This window comes from Neolamprologus multifasciatus, chromosome 5 (genome assembly GCF_963576455.1).
Source record: "Neolamprologus multifasciatus chromosome 5, fNeoMul1.2, whole genome shotgun sequence".
NCBI lineage: Eukaryota > Metazoa > Chordata > Actinopteri > Cichliformes > Cichlidae > Neolamprologus > Neolamprologus multifasciatus.
In genome coordinates, this window is record NC_140443.1 from 35,803,057 (window position 1) to 35,819,877 (window position 16,821).

Below are 16,821 nucleotides of genomic sequence, written 5' to 3' on the forward strand. Positions count from 1 at the left end.
TTGTGTACATAGATATGCACTTTGGTATGTTATCATACATCACTGATGTGGTGGTATTAAGTACTGCAGGTGTGCTGTGTTCAATATCTGTGTAAAAAGTGATCTAAGCATGAAACAGCAGTATCCAACCAAGTTCTTTTAATCAAACGAGTGAAACTGCAGTCGATCGGAAAATTGCTGAAGTGACTTAAATAAATATAGACATTAGTCTGATATACTCTGCATGTCCATCCATAAATCGATTAATCCACTAATTCGTCCTTCCATCTGTCCATTCAGTCACTAGCTGTTCCCTGCCCTTTTAAACTACGGAGTTATAGAGAGCAAGGCAAATGTTTCTTCAAAAGCAGTTTATATAACTTTATTAAACCCTTTGATATATACCACTCAGCTGAATAAAATAAAAAACCCTCATGTTTAGCGTATCCTTCATTGCCTGCAATAATAACACTGTTGTTCTAATAAGAGCAGCTGTGTGTGACTATAAGTAGTTACGTACATATGGATTACACCATTAATGTTCCTCCTCTGCTCTCTGTCTTCATCACTATTCTTAACCTCCCACATAGATAACAATGAAGAAGTAGTGGGTGAAGAGGTGATGGAAGATGAGGACACAGAGGAGGAGCAGCATGAGCAAGCACTAGAAAGGGAGGAAAAAGAGCAGTAAATAATAGATAGCAGCAAAAAGAAATGGAAACAGATGGGAGAGTGAGGAAGACAAAGAACAAATAGAGAAGACAGAAGTAAAAAACTGCATCAAAGAAAAAGTGCGAATGAAAAAGAACGTGTAAGTACAGGAAGTGAGATTAAAAGAGAGAATGCATTTTCTGTTCTTTTTCTAAACGGTTGGCAGTTTTGAATCTCACAGCTTAACAGTACTGCTATACTCATTTGATTATGCAACCGCAATCACACTTAACTGGGACAGGATATGATTGCTTTATATGAGGACTAAAAATACAATAGTGGGCAATAAACAACCACAATCCATTAAAAACATAACACGAGCTGTAGTTGTGCTGTAGAAAAGTTTTAAAATCCAATTTGTTCCTGAATGAGCTGGTAGACTAGGATGCAGGATTAAGGGGGAGGATAATGTGGATACGCAGCTGTTCAGAGGATGTTGAAAACCAATAAAAATCACTTAGTGTCTGACACATAGGCCTTAAATATTTCATGAGAAAACTGCATTAACAGTTAAATGGAAAGACAAAATAAAAATCGTAATTAGGTGCAGTTATTGAAGAAAAGTATGAGGCCACCAACATATTGTATCTACAGAAGCTACTCAGACATGAACATTTACGCCATAAAGCTGCTGATCACAATTTTTACGCAAATACTAATAATACTAATGCCCATCTGCAACACTTTGTGGTTTGCCATTTAGTGGTTGATAAATGCTTCCACTTTCCAATAATGCCGCGTACATGTACAGCTGATCATGGGATGTCTAGGAGGGAACAAATTGCACAATGTGTTGCAGAGTTGTCATCTCATTAAGGTGCCATGCAAGAATTTTGTGAGTTCTTTGGAGCAATCTGTTCTTTCACGAATGTTTGGTGCTTGCATTTATCCCCCCACACCCCATCCCTGCCCACCCACCTCACCAATCTGAGCCATGGACTGAGTAACCCTCATCACTCAGGTCACTCACATACAGGCTCCAAACTCAGACCAAGGCCTTCCAAGCACTTTGCTCTCTGTGCCTTTCTCTTGTTTTGTACATGTTCCTCTAGTTTGTATATTTCCTCTTGAGTGTATATATCTCTTCTGTTTCCTGATGTCCTACATTTGTTGTAAAGAACCCATAATTTTGTTGTTCATGTACAGTGTTGGGGAGTAACGGAATACATGTACCGCCGTTACGTATTTAAAATACAAAATATGAGTAACTGTATTCCGTTACAGTTACCGTTTAACCCTTTAAGACCTACCATAGAACCAAGTCCGCCAGAGCTTATATTATATTTTTACATGCTGTGGAGCCATTTTTGGGAGCATTTCAAGTTGCTATACATCAATACAACCATTACAGCCTAAATTATAATAATATGTCTGCATTAAGTGCATAGTAATTACATAAATTGCAAAAAAAGTGCAATAAACTACAAAGAAATTGAAAATCGTTTTTGTTTTTTTAACATATTTTTCTAGTTAGAGAAATTTAAGAGGCTTATCCCTCAAAACTGTAAATACAAAAAAGTTGCACAAAATAGTTTCCCACCACAGGAAATTTATTTTGAGTGTCTTCATAGTTTTATTTTTGAAATACACCAATTTTTATACACTGCAGGAAAAACGAAAATAAATATTATAATGCAAATTTGCAAAAAAGCAGCATATGCATCAAAATAAACTATTTCCAGCAGTGCAATATGAGTCCTAAGCATCCCAGAAACCACACAGAAAGTCAGAAAGTCAAACATAACTTTTAAAAACACCAGTATAGGCTCATGAGGCGTTGATGGTAAAAAACTACATTTCCGCAAAAATGACGTCACTTCCGGTTTCGGGCAGGTCATGGCGGACATGCAAAAGTTCGCGCTGACGTCTATTCCAACATAGGAAGTGTTACAAACAGCTGATCGGATCGGCAAAGCGTGTTTCTGGAATATTATGTTTTTGTTGCTGCAAGTGCTTTTTATGCAGTTTTTGCAAAACTATATGTGGAAGGAAACTGTGACCGAGGACAAGCTGATGGCATAAGATGTAAGTACAACTCCTCCGGTTTCATATGCAAAAACAATTATTGTGCTAGCTCACGTGGTTGCAGAGCTACCGGGATTTAAAAATAGTTACGCAAAACAGAGCGTGCCCGCTCCGACCGGCTTTAAAGGGTTAAAAAGGTGGTATTTAGAATACAGTTACTTTGTTGAAATAAATGGATTACACGGCGGTACTTCCCTGTTTCATATTGTGGCGGGTCAGGACTGTTTGGGTTTTGTTTGACAGCTACGTTCTGTTGTGGCAGCGTTACGGTTGCCATGGTTACAGGGTGACGCTCGCTCTGCATGTTTCCTGGGTGAGAGAGGCCTTTTTGTTGTTGTTGTGCTAAGCTAACAGGCAGAATGCTACAGGTATAGCTCTAAAGAATGTAGCATCATAGGCAGTGTAGTCCGTGCTGCAGGGAGAATGGACTGCCATACACGTTATGTGTCTGTGAGCGAGGGAGGGAGAAAAAGGAAAAGTACGAGCTGTCATCGAGCAAAAACGGGAGCTGGAAGCATGTAAATATAATAATAACCACTGCAGCCAAGAAGAGAGCCTGACGAGCCCAGTTGTAAGTAAGCTATTAAGACTCGACTGTACACCGTGTTCGTGTTTTCCTCCAAAAACAATAAGTTCCATTGGAGCAGCCTTTCAACGCCTCTCTCTGTCTCTGCTAGCAAAGTTGACCCAGACAACAGAGTTAAGCTAGTTTTCGGCTACGAGCCCGACACAGAACCCACCGTATTAGCCAGAGGTCCCTTTACTACGGTTCGGAGCCGCGGACCTTCAGTAACAGTAATAAATCACAGCAATAGTACATTCATGTAGTTGTAAACAGCATGATAATATATTAAGTAATCCAAAGTATTCAGAATACCTTACTCTCATTGAGTAACGTAACAGAATACGTTACAGAATACATTTTGGGGCATGTATTCTGTAATCTGTAATGGAATACATTTTAAAAGTAACCTTCCCAACACTGTTCATGTATAATGGCAATGAAGGGCTATTCTATTCTATTCTATTCTACTCTATTCCTGTGGTAATGCAACTGAAAACTGCTGAATTTAAGATGATTTGACTTTTGTCCGTATAGTGTGCATGCCAAACACAATTTCCCACTGAAGGAAAAACCTGTAATGCCTGTATATTTTTTTTTAATTGTTATTTTTTTCTGTTTGCTGGTATTTCTATCACGTAACTGCCAAAAATGCCCATTAGTGCCATTATTGTTTTAGCTTCTGGTGGGGATTTTTTTTTTACTTTGTTGCTATAAATACAGTGTTTACTTACATTTTATTCTTCTTTAAAGTTTTCAGTTTCACTTTCTTACAGTTACGTTTAGGCATCAAAAGGAGAAAAATTTATTTGAGTTTCACAAAATACACACGAATAAATTAAATTAATGTAACTACTGTGTGGAGTTTATTAATGTAGCCAGTTATTAAGATACAATGGCAAACATCCAAATGAGCAAAACATCTTTCCTCAAATTATATTATCCACTCAGGCACTCCTGATGAAATTGATTCATCACGGCTCACTAAGTCTGACGAGTCCCAATACTCCTGGTGTCATCTGTGTCCTAATGCGAGTCCTAATCTGTTTTCACTTATTTCAGTTATCTCTCATGTGGACGTAAAAACCCTCTATAAAGATTCTAAATGTCCATATTGGAAACTCTTCCACTGATAATAAGAAACAACTATTTATTTCTCAAAGAAAAGAGAAAAGCATAATGGGGATCAGGAATGGAAGTGTGCATCGGGATCTAGCAAATATAACTTTAGTCAAAATACAGACATTTAAACCTGCCAGCATAAAGTTGCTTAGTCTGTGTCTCAGAGACAAACACATGTAACTGCACATGACATGAGTGGATGGGAATGCTTCAAAAGGGGCCTCAGAACTTCAGCTTTTAAGATTTTTTTTGTATAAAAGTGAAGCCGGTGATAAATCGGTACAATGTAACAGTCACAATGGTGTGGTGTCTCTTTAAGACAACCCAAGTCGAGGGTTAATGTTGTCATCAGTATGCGCCACTACTCCCTCCGTGATTGTGTGGACATGTGCTTGCACGCTAGTGCATGAGGAGGGACGGATTTTATGTTTTACCTCTCCACACACCCTTTTTTTTGCAACGTATGGGTTGTACAAACACTGTGCGCTGTTTGTTAAGCTGCAGCCGTTCAACCGGGCTTATATGGTCGACGAAGAGAACGTGTATTAAAGAATACACTGTGGAATTCCCAAAGCCAGCGTGAATGTGTATTCTTTCGACTATCCTGCTAAGTGTTTTTCCGCCTCAACCACTAAACACAACCCGACGTTACAACATCCATCAATGAGCAGCAGAAATTACAGCTATAGTTAAATTGGTAAACAAGTTACTTACGTGTTGCACAAATCTTTCACTCTTTAAAAGCATTTTTTTTTTAATGTATTCATCAAAAGACAAACTATACAAAGGCAAATATTTCACCATGAACTCCATTTAAATCTCTAATCCTATAAGACAAAATTTAAAATATAAGTTAACTAATAAATTATGGTTCGATTTTAATTACAGTGAATTAGTTCCAGCTGTGCTGTACACTTTAATGACTAAACATTTATATAGTTTATTTTAATTCAAAACATTTGTTTGTTTACTTCAGTAAAAGTTCATTATTATAGAATGTACATGCACTGTAGTATTACTACTTGTATATAAGTATAGGATGTAGTTGATAATCAGCATTTGGGTTGTTGTTTATCACAGATCCAAGTACCTGTCAGAAATAGCTCTATAACATTGTTCTTGTCTCTTTATGAAAACTATTAAGATTTCTAAATAAGCTAATATATAAACTTATCAAACTAAAATTAGAAGAACTTTAATTGTAAATAAATATTTGAGCAGTGACAACAGGCAACAGAAAGATGTGTCCTCTCCCTGTGGTCAGCAGGCTGAGACCAGAGTGAGGGATCTACAATAGGCAGAACTACAGTTAATCCACTGAGCAGGCGGAGAAGTCTTAACCACAAAGCATGAAAACTTAGCATAACTAGCATGCAGCTGATACCTTCGGATTGCCACACAGAGAAGCGTGATCGATCACTCCGTAGAGCACATCTCCACTGCTCTAGAGTCCAGTGGCGGCGTGCTTAACACCACTGCATCTGACACTTCTCATTGCTTGTGGTGATGTAAGGCCCGGATGAAGCTGCTTGGCCGCCATGGAGACACATGAAGTTTAGAGGTCTGTACCGATTGGCTCTGCAGGAAGTCAGCGCCTCAGCATCCACTGACTCCCGCTGTGTGGCCTTCCACTTCATGGCTGAATTAGTGTCATTTCCAATCGTGTCCACTTAGTTATAATACCACTAACAGTTGACTATGGAGTGTTGATTGTTGGGGTTTTCTCTCTGTTATTGTAGGATCTTTGCCTTACTAAGATATATATACTCATGTAAAGTGCCTCGAGGTGACTGTTGTAACTTGGCTATAAATAAAACTTAATTGACTTGAATATGAAGCTATTATTGGCCCTTTGAGTGAGTTTGAATGTAAAAAGTATTCCTGCATGAGAAGATATTTCTGTCTTACAATGAGAGAATGTGTGTGAGTAAAGCTTTGTCTCTCACCGAGCCACTTGGTTGATGACAGGAGCAAAGTTGGTTGGACCATACAGCTGAACAGTTCGCAGGCTCTGAAAGTAAGCCTCTAGTACACCTTCAATGCCAACACAGTTTGGGTTCTCGGAGTTAAAGTTCTGCAGAGAAGAAAATTCACTTTGTGAGGGAACATTCATACTGACGCCAACATTCAATGATGCTTTAAACTACCACTAGAAATCCTGCAATACTGAGCTCCACTCTGTGTCTGTAACTTAACTTACCTTTACGTCCTTATATTTAAATTTTATAGCACTCTAACCCCAAGGGGATAAAGTAGAATATTTTTCTACTGGTTTGACTGGCAATTTCATCTGTATGGTCTCCTCAAAAGCTAATTATCTTTGTTTACATACTGCTGATGTACATAGCTATTATTCACCATACACTATAGCTTGAGAAGCAACCAATAATCAATATATACATATACACACATATCAGGCACAAATACCTGATATATGACCTGAAAGAGTGTCTACATAAGTATTCACAGGCTTTGTTTCCACTGATGATCTATCAGACGATCAGTGGAAGTCATGTTTATACAACTTGGCTGCAGTTCACTGACTGTTGCTATGACCGCAAAATCTACTTGAGATTTAGGAGCAGCAGCTTGTTCATATCATGCATCCTGAGGACATTATCATGACCAAGTCAAGGAGGGTATAGCATGAAAGCAAATGCAGAGGAACGGCAGCTATGTCCTAAGTTCATGACTCAGTATATGCAGGTTTATTATTATATGGGGGCGATCGTGGCTCAAGAGTTGGGAGTTTGCCTTGTAATCAGAAGGTTGCTGGTTCGAGCCCCGGCTCGGACAGTCTCGGTCGTTGTGTCCTTGGGCAAGACACTTCACCCGTTGCCTACAGGTGGTGGTCAGAGGGCCCGGTGGCGCCAGTGTCCGGCAGCCTCGCCTCTGTCAGTGCGCCCCAGGGTGGCTGTGGCTACAATGTAGCTGCCATCACCTGTGTGTGAATGTGTGGATGACTGGTTGTGTAAAGCGCTTTGTGGTCCTTAGCTCACAAGATTGATAATATGTAGAAACTTTTAAACCTTAGGGTTTGACTGTGTGCCTCTTTGACCATAAACTTCCTGTTTTGTAGTGTGTCTAGCTGCACAATTCGCAGCTAATGTTGCTATGAAACACCAAAGGAAGCTTCACAATAACTGGTATTTTACTGAGTTGGACCCATGGTAATATAAAAACATCCTAGAACAAACTCCCCTACCTCAAAGTAAACGTAGTGTTTTGATAGCACCAATTTCTGGGACATACCACTAAGTGAGACAAATACTCTTGATGGATTTTGGTTGTTCATTTATTCATAAATTTAACAATGAAAGAAAGTAGCTAATTAAGACACACTAAACTTAATTGTTCAGGTCAGTTGAATCCTTTGAAGGATTTTCTTCCACACACTGTGTATTCAGCTGGAAGATCACTGACGCCACTTTATGCAACTTGGTTTAATTTCTACGTGTTCCAGCCTGAAATGATTCTTTAGAGACCAGAGATGGGTCAGCTTCGATATTAACCACGCTGCTTACATATCTTAAACAAGTCATGTTAAAATAAGCAACATATAAGCTGCATTTTAAAGTAAATCATTAAGACAAGCATGTGAGAATTGTTTTTATCTTCGTTGGTGAAAAGACAGGATTCAGAAATATCACACATTATCTTAAGTTGAAGAATGAGACCAAATGACATCTATTATTTCAAACAAAACAAATTGTTCCTTTGTATTACTTTTACTTTTGTAAATTCTCAGTTCATCACTGTGCACCTCACATTTATTCACATTTTAACCCAGTAAAATTAATTTACCTCTTCCTGATCTCTACTCATGTCTGAAACAAATTCTCCTTGGTCAGAATAATATTATGATCCCACCTTCACAAACGGACTTACTGACCCTGTGATGAGATTCTATATGAACTGTGTTCTGTTCAAGTTTAGCCTCCAGATTTTCTATTGTGGGAGCTGCTGTGCTTCAACCTTTGCTCGTGCTGCACCCTGCACAGTTCCTGTCCTCAGAGGACATGCAAGAGGTATATAAAGTAAGAAAGTTGTTAGTTACTAGGAATAATTCACAAGGTGATTAATGAATACAAGAATATGTTTTGCTTTCCTGCTACACACTGAATTTGTATTATGATTTTATTCTGGTGCATTTTAAGTGTTTGTTTACCAGTGCAGGTCCTTGGTGCTCTGTTGTGGCTGAAATTCTCCTTTTATAATATTGTTCATATTGACACTGCAGGGAAACTTCCTAAGCCGAATAGAGTGGAATTATCCAACATGAATACAGACCTCTAAAAAACTGCAATCATTCAGACTGTATGTCGCCTCGTTTTATCCTCATTCAGCATTTGTAGATACTCGAGTGTTAGTGGCACATTATTGAAATGCTGACTTACAGCTAATCATCTCTTTCTTTCCAAAGCTCTGAAGCCTTCTGCTATCTGTCCCCAAGACTATACTTTTCCACTGAGACTGAAGTTTCAGTTTAATAATATAGTTTTCTTTAAAGGAAGTAAAACTGCTTCTGAAGATTGTGTTAATTAAGCTCTAACATAACTTTTTATTATAGTTTTAACTTTGACTCCACTGCATTTTGCCTGGGACGGTTCATATTATACTTGTTATATTGCAGATTTTAACATAAATCTACTAACATATGATAATTTATTACTATAGCTAAAGATATCCAGCGGAATAAAAGACATGTAAATGATCTCCGGCTGCAACATTAAATTTATGTACATATTAGTGAGTCAGTGATTATGATCCAATAACATAATGGATCCAACTCAAAGACACAACATTTAACACTGGAAACAGATTAGCTATAAAACTAGTATTAAGTACATTATTATTTTTAAGCCTTTCAACAATAAGCCTGATCCCATAAAAATATCATCATGCAGGTAAGAAAACTGGCAGGCTGACAGTGGGTAAAGGACCACTATGAGGACCACTATAGCTATAGCTCATACTGATAAGAACAAGAAATACTTTATTTATTACAAGTTGGGTTATTTTAAAATGATTTCTTTTAAATTATTTAATGAAATTTCAATTTATATCTATAAATTAAATGACTTTAATACAGACAATTGTTCTACATCATGGGCACATGGGGCGATCGTGGCTCAAGAGTTGGGAATTCATCTTGTAATTGGAAGGTTGCCAGTTCGAGCCCCAGCTTGGACAGTCTTGGTCGTTGTGTCCTTGGGCAAGACACTTCACCCGTTGCCTACTGGTGTTGGTCAGAGGGCCCGGTGGCGCCAGTGTCCGGCAGCCTCGCCTCTGCCAGTGCGCCCCAGGGTGGCTGTGGCTACAATGTAGCTTGCACCAGTGTGTGAATGTGTGTGTGAATGGGTGAATAACTGGATGTGTAAAGCGCTTTGGGGTCCTTAGGGACTAGAAAAGCGCTATACAAATACAGGCCATTTACCATTTTATCAGAACCCGGTGTTACTTAGTTTGCTATATTTTTGGGTTTACTGTAATGCTCTTTCATTTTGGCCATTAGCTTGGGCTTGATGGTCTGAGCCCCTGATGCAGTGTCCTTGTGAAAGACACCTGGGTCACTGCTCACAGTTTCAGATTCTCCTCATTGGTTACACTTTAAATAACCAAATATGGGCATTTAGTCGGTTTAAAAAATGAAAAAAAAAAAAAAATCCCATTGACTTGCTGTTCAGTAACTGACCCAATGATCTGTCCTACATAAGTCGTCTTTTATAAGACCAAACGCTAACACTTTGCAGTTGACGATAGCCCAACATACTTTAGTTGCCTCAGTGTGGCGTGGGTCTGGGATTTGTCACGCTGAGGTGAACTCTAATTGGGAAAGCTGATTGAATGGCTGCTCATGTGGAAATGAGAGAAAGTTATGCAAAGTGTGCTGACACTCACTCGCACACCTCTGATTTCTGACTGGGAGAGAGCCAAGGGGATCTTGGGACTTGACAAAACTTGACAGTTTCAGGTCAGAAAAAACTCGAGTAAGAAATATTTCCAGTGCACTAATGAAAGACCTGAGGCATGTCATTGGGATGTTTACTCCCATATAAAAAGATCTGGTAATAATATGGTTTTCTTAAACCCTCCTACTAATCTTTGCCTGCAGCCTTAGAACAACAAAAAGACTTTTCCGTCTTTACTTCCTACCCACTGAATTTCTTCTAAACTAGGAGACCACTTTCTGGAATCACAGCACACGTGATTGTTTTTTCCTTTCTCTGCTTTTCACACTGTCAGCATTGCCATCCTGTTGGTGGACAATGCTGAGCTAAGCTGTCCTTCTGTAAAATGTCATTCATTGTAGCTGCCTGTCTGGTTACGCTATTATTTTTCCATCACTCCCAAACCATCAAACACATGAACTTTTCTCTCAGCGTGATTCACTGTGTTTTTTACCCTCCTACCTTTTGTTCCTTCTCTCTGCTTCAGTCATCAGCTTCACAAGACTACTCCACAATGCTGGAGAACTGGAAAATTATACAAGCCCTCTTTCCATTGACTGAACAAGTTGTTCCAGATTATATTGCTGCATGATGTTTCATGCATTGTGAGGGATAATTTGAGCTCACCAGGTACATTATCTTACTCATTTAAATGTTAATTTGAATGCTAATTAGAACCGTTAATCCATGATTATAAATGATGATAAATAACTTCATGAAATGTCCTCTGGATATCCTGAGCTGGCAGCATGGATCCAGACTTTCCGATTTGACAGCTCACAAAATCAAACACACTTATGATTACTCTCGACACTGGCTATGGCCTCATTTTGTTGAATCAGAAGTTTCAGTTTAAACTGCAATTTAGTTTCTTAATCAGAGATATTTTAGTTTGTTATAACTATCACAAAGACATCACATATTTGGTTTTTGAATGATCTTAGCGTCATTGAGAATGATCACCAACTTGCAGTATTAGTGTGAATGGCTGGTTTTTCAGGAGTACCCACTCAGGGTTGGGATGACTCACTGCCTCAAGAGAAGTTCAGCTTTCTCTGGCTGTTGTTCATTAGCTAAGGAAAAGTTGAGCATGAGATGGAAAGAAAGTGGCACGGGATCTACAGTAAAGATGATGCTGTATTATAATGTTATGGTAAAAAGACAGCTGAAGCTCTTAATTTACTGGTCAGTCTATGGCCGTGACAAGTAGTGACCATAGATCACTATTATGTTTAGTGACAAAAAGTACAAAATCACAGAAACAAGTGTCAGTAATTAGCTCCCTACAATGTGGGCTTTATAGATAATTGGCAAACCTTCTGGGGGAAACCTGGTCTTGTTAGGAGAGACGGCATCCATCCCACTTTGGATGGAGCAGCTCTCATTTCTAGAAACCTGCCTAAATTTATTAAAGCCCCTAAAACTTGACTATCCAGAGTTGGGACCAGGAAGCCGAGTTGCAGTCTTACACGCCTCTCTGCAGATTAACTCCTCCTGTTATCTCCCAAAACACCATCCCCACAGAGACTGTGTCAGCTCCCAAACAGACAAAAAATAAACTAAAAACCAGCAAAAAACAATTTAAACATAAAAAATCACAAAGAAAGAACAATACAGTATCCACAATTGCACCGCAGAATAAAACAGTGAAATGTGGATTATTAAATATTAGGTCTCTCTCTTCCAAATGTCTGTTAGTACATGACTTAATAATTGATCAACAAATCGATGCCTTACAGAAACCTGGTTGCAGCAGGATGATTATGTTAGTTTAAATGAATCAACACCCCAGAGTCAAACTACCAGAAATCTCGAAGCACAGGCCGAGGGGGAGGTGTGGCAGCAATTTTTCACACCAGCCTGTCAATCCACCAAAGACCCGGACAGACTTTTAATTCATTTGAAAGCCTGATGCTTAGCCTCGTCCACCTCAGCTGTAAAACTCAGAAACCAGTTTTACTTGTTATCATCTATCGTCCACCTGGGCCTTACACAGAGTTTCTGTCTGATTTCTCAGACTTTTTATCTAATTTAGTTCTGAGCTCAGATAAAATAATTATTGTGGGTGATTTTAACATCCATGTAGATGATAAAAATGACAGCCTCAACATGGCATTTAATCTGTTATTAGACTCGATTGGTTTCTCTCAAAGTGTAAAAGAACCCACCCACCACTTTAATCACACTCTAGATCTTGTTTTAACATATGGCATAGAAACTGAACATTTAACAGTGTTTCCTGAAAACCCTCTCCTGTCTGATCATTTCCTGATAACATTTACATTTACAATAATTGATTACACAGCAGTGGAGAGTAGACTTTATCAAAGTAGATGTCTTTCTGAAAGCACTGTAACTAAGTTTAAGAATATAATGCGTACGATTCTGGATACTGTAGCTCCAGTGAAAACTAAGGTCTCTAATCAGAAGTACCTGACTCCGTGGTATAATTCTCAAACACGTAGCCTAAAGCATATGACTCGTAATCTGGAGAGGAAATGGCGTGTCACAAATTTAGAAGATCATCATTTAGCCTGGAGAAATAGTTTGTTGCTTTATAAGAAAGCCCTCCGCAAAGCCAGAACATCTTACTATTCGTCACTGACTGAAGAAAATAAGAACAACCCCAGGTTTCTCTTCAGCACTGTAGCCAGGCTGACAAAAAGTCATTGGAAAAAAAGACACAAAGCTGGAGTTATTCTGTGTCTTTACGCTGTCAGCTGCATCTTCTTCTCTCATTCTCCCTCCCCTGTTGCTACTTCAATCATGAAACTGATCAATGATCAGCTGATCGGCTTTTCTCTCTTGTTTGTTTATTGCCCACTTTGCGCCAGAAAGAGGAAACCAGCAGATGTCGCGCTAAAAAACAACAGCAGGTTTAAGGTTGAAAAGCTGTTGTTAGAATTTATTTAATATTACTTTCTAGTATCAGCTGATGTTTGCTGGAGCCACAGGTGTAAAGCTGCTGGTCATGGTGTCGGTTTGGATATGTGGTGAGAGGGAAACATGAAGATGAAACCAGGAGATGTCCTTACTGAATCATCAGAGCTGAACAGGTGATGGAGAAACAGGTTTACCTTTTAGGTGACATGAATGAGTTGAAGTTATGAACTGTTTCTGAGAGACAAATAACACCAGGATCCTTTTCTAAGTAGCTGACAGCTGGTAACTGTGTAGGGGAGGGTCTAGCAAAGTGTTGCCAGGGGGGCAGGTAGGGCATTAACAGGGAAAGAGGGGCACAAAGAAATACTTTCTTATTCTCATTTAAAATGTCTCGCTTTTAATAAATAATAATCTGAATCTTACAACCAAAGTTTTTCTCTGATGTAAAATGTATAGAAATCATACATATACCAAAAAGACTGTACATCACTGTCACAACAGCGTTTGTTTTCATTCAAAGGCTTTATGGTTTTAATACCTGGTGGGCCGGTCTCTAGTCAAAATGCCCGGGCTGTTTTTTTGTCCCAGTCCAGCCCTGGGCACGACACGCAGTGAGTTAATCTGAGAAGGTGTATTAAAAAATAAATGGCCGCGCCAGCGGTGCACATCGCAAATCAGCTCACATAGTTGTGCCAATTCTTAATGACGGTATCTTAGCTAACAACCCCAACTACCAGATTAAACATGTAATTGGCTAAAAATAACTTAGCCTACTGTTGAGAGGGACGTTGTTAGCTGGCAGTTTTTTCAAGTGATGTTGAAATTTCCACATTCCAACACTTCAAAAGCTTCAGCAGCTGTCCGCTCAGCGCAGCATCAGCACCGTGGAGATACACAGACACATCCGTAGACTCGAGACAGAATTCACAATGTGTATTTGGGACTTTCAGGCATTTGGACCAATGTTTTCTTTTCTAATCAAACCAGAAAGCTTTAATGAGCAGCTGGATTTGTGTTGCATTAACTGGTTGGACACAGAGGACATCGAAATGCAGCTGATTGAACTGAAAAGCTCGACTCTGTGGGGGTCAAAGTTTGCAGAACTATGAACACAGCTGGAATCCACAGCTGTGTGTGTTCATGGAGCTGCATGTTCACCTGCTGGACATCACTACCTGACAAGTTTAACTGTCTTCAGAACATTGCAGAGGCCTTATTGACAGTATTTGGCTCTACATGTCTGTGTGAGCAGATTTTCTCTTACATGAGTCCTCAGGTAGCCGTCTGAAAGCTGGACACTCGGAGACCTGTGTCTCTCCAGAGATCACATTAACATGTGTGTCTCTGTATTAACAAACATGCCATATTGGCCCAGTTTATTTTTCTTATCATTGTTGTGAGGAGACCATAAATAGCATTTGTATTTTCTGTTGTACAGTTCATTTGCTGTTATGGATAAAAAGTCTTTTTTTTATTTCAAAATAGCTGATAACTATTCGCTGATAGCTGCCAACATCTGCCAACATCTGCCAACAAATATAATTCTATAAAGTTGTTCTGTGTGTAACTGTTCATATAGAGCGTTATTACATTTATTGCTAATGCAATCATATGGCACACTGACTTCTGAGGAAATTTTAGATGAACATGCTGCAGGTATTACAGGTACTGCGCTGCAGTGGTTTGTATCGTATCTGTCTAACAGACTCCAATTTGTTCATGTAATGGAGAGTCCTCTTCACACATAAAGGTTAATTATGGAGTTCCACAGGGTTCAGTGCTAGGACCAACTCTGTTTACATTTGCGCAATATCTCTAAAATGAGAAACATCCTGTCTCAGAGTGATGCTGAAAAACTAGTTCATGCATTTATTACTTCAAGGCTGGACCAGTGTAATTCATTATTATCAGGATCGCCTAAAAACTCCCTGAAAAGCCTTCAGTTAATCCAAAATGCTGCAGCAAGAGTCCTGACAGGGACTAGAAAGAGAGAAGATTTCTCCCATACTGGCTTATCTTAATTTCTGCTACAATGGGTGACCATAAGGTCTGGGCTCACAGTTAGTAATAGATTGAGTAACTCAGTCATTTGGGAAGGGCTCAGAGTAGAGCTGGTACTCTAATGCATCAAAACAGCCAGTTTACATCATCCCAAGCAATCTCTACAGTGATTCTACTGTACAGCAATGCACAAGTAGAAATGGAAGCAAGACTACAATGCTAAATGTGTGAGTCAGAGCTGACACATGTCAACCAAAAATAAATCCTTGGAAAAAAGTTAATCTGACTTCACACCTGTTTTTTAAGCTTTATGAATATGGTGAACTTGAAAAAGCAGATGTTTAACTGAAGTTTCTGTTGTTCCATGAAAACAGAAAAAACTATTCGCATAATATTGCAAGTCGACATCTAACTGTAGTGAACTGTAGTGTCAGACTGAGTAAACTGTTTTAACATTTAGACCAAACTAAATACTTGGAGTTTATGTGGTCTAACCAGCAGATGGGTTAACATAAAATATCAATATTTAATGTGTCCAAGTTAGAAAGGCCAACAGACCTTAATTTATTATTTAGTTGCTGTATAAAAAAACTTTCCTTTATGTCATGCAACCTCTGGATCCACTCATAAGCTGCGTAAAATATAGTATATGTTAATAAATATTCATTTTCTGATCCAAAAATCCCATTGTTGTCATTGACATCACTAGAAATATCAGATTGCAAACTGACTAAAGTCTCACCATTCCACTGCAGGTCTGTTGGTGCCACAGGATGTAAATGTTTGAAGGAAAAACAGGGTTTTATTTTTCATTCATGAAATGCATTAAGGTGCCCACACTTCTTTAATGAAATGATTTTGTAGTAAAATATGACCATCAAGATTAGGGCTGGGCGATATATTGAGGTTTTGTTTTTTTTTTTAAAAATCGATATATTTTTATACGAGATATAAGATGTGACAATATCCTTTATATCGATATAGTCTATGTTACGTTATAATTATAGTTGTGGAGCCACAAGTTTGCCTCTGTTTCGTCCACTTTTGTCTTTACGCAACGTTACTCGGCCTCGCCTCTGAATACAACTCCCCCTCCCTCCCCCATTGCTTCACCTGCAGGCAGCGACAAGATGGACACAGCAAATCTCCGTTAACAAGTTACTGCGCATCGCCCCGTGCATGGGGCTGGACCGCGTCAACGTGTTAACGAGCTAACCACGCTAACGAGCTAACCATGCTAACGAGCTAACCATGCTAACGCCATGCACGGCCTAAAATCCTTTCATTCTCTCAAAAGTTGACAGTGTGCCTTATGTATGAATTCTGGTTGTGCTTGATGACCGCGAACCGATTTTATGTGGTACACAGCGCTCAGCAATCTGTCAAAAAATGTTTTAGTAAGACTTTGCTAAGCTACGGAGCTGCACCGCTTGATGGATTGTCGGAGCATTACGGCTACCGAGGGGCCTCGCGGAGTGATACGTACTGTGCTTCAACATAATATTACCGTATTGTGTGTGTATAAGGACCATAAATGGCACCTGTTCAGAGACGTGGTTACAAAGAGGATTTCAAACTCCAGGCTGT

The 16,821-nt window shown here is 39.1% G+C and overlaps 1 protein-coding gene across 4 annotated transcripts in view; it reads right to left on the reverse strand.

Annotated features, from left to right (window-relative positions):
* LOC146519221 (copine-9-like) overlaps positions 1 to 16,821 on the reverse strand; it is a 205,727-nt gene that overhangs the window by 28,740 nt on the left and 160,166 nt on the right. For all 4 annotated transcript variants that reach the window (XR_014874280.1, XR_014874281.1, XR_014874282.1 and 1 more), the window contains one exon: positions 6,346 to 6,473. Coding sequence is in view for 1 of the 4 variants with exons in the window: in XM_085161093.1 (XP_085017219.1) it covers positions 6,346 to 6,473 (128 nt within the window). In the remaining 3 variants the exon portion in view is untranslated. The remainder of the gene's footprint in view (positions 1 to 6,345; positions 6,474 to 16,821) is intronic.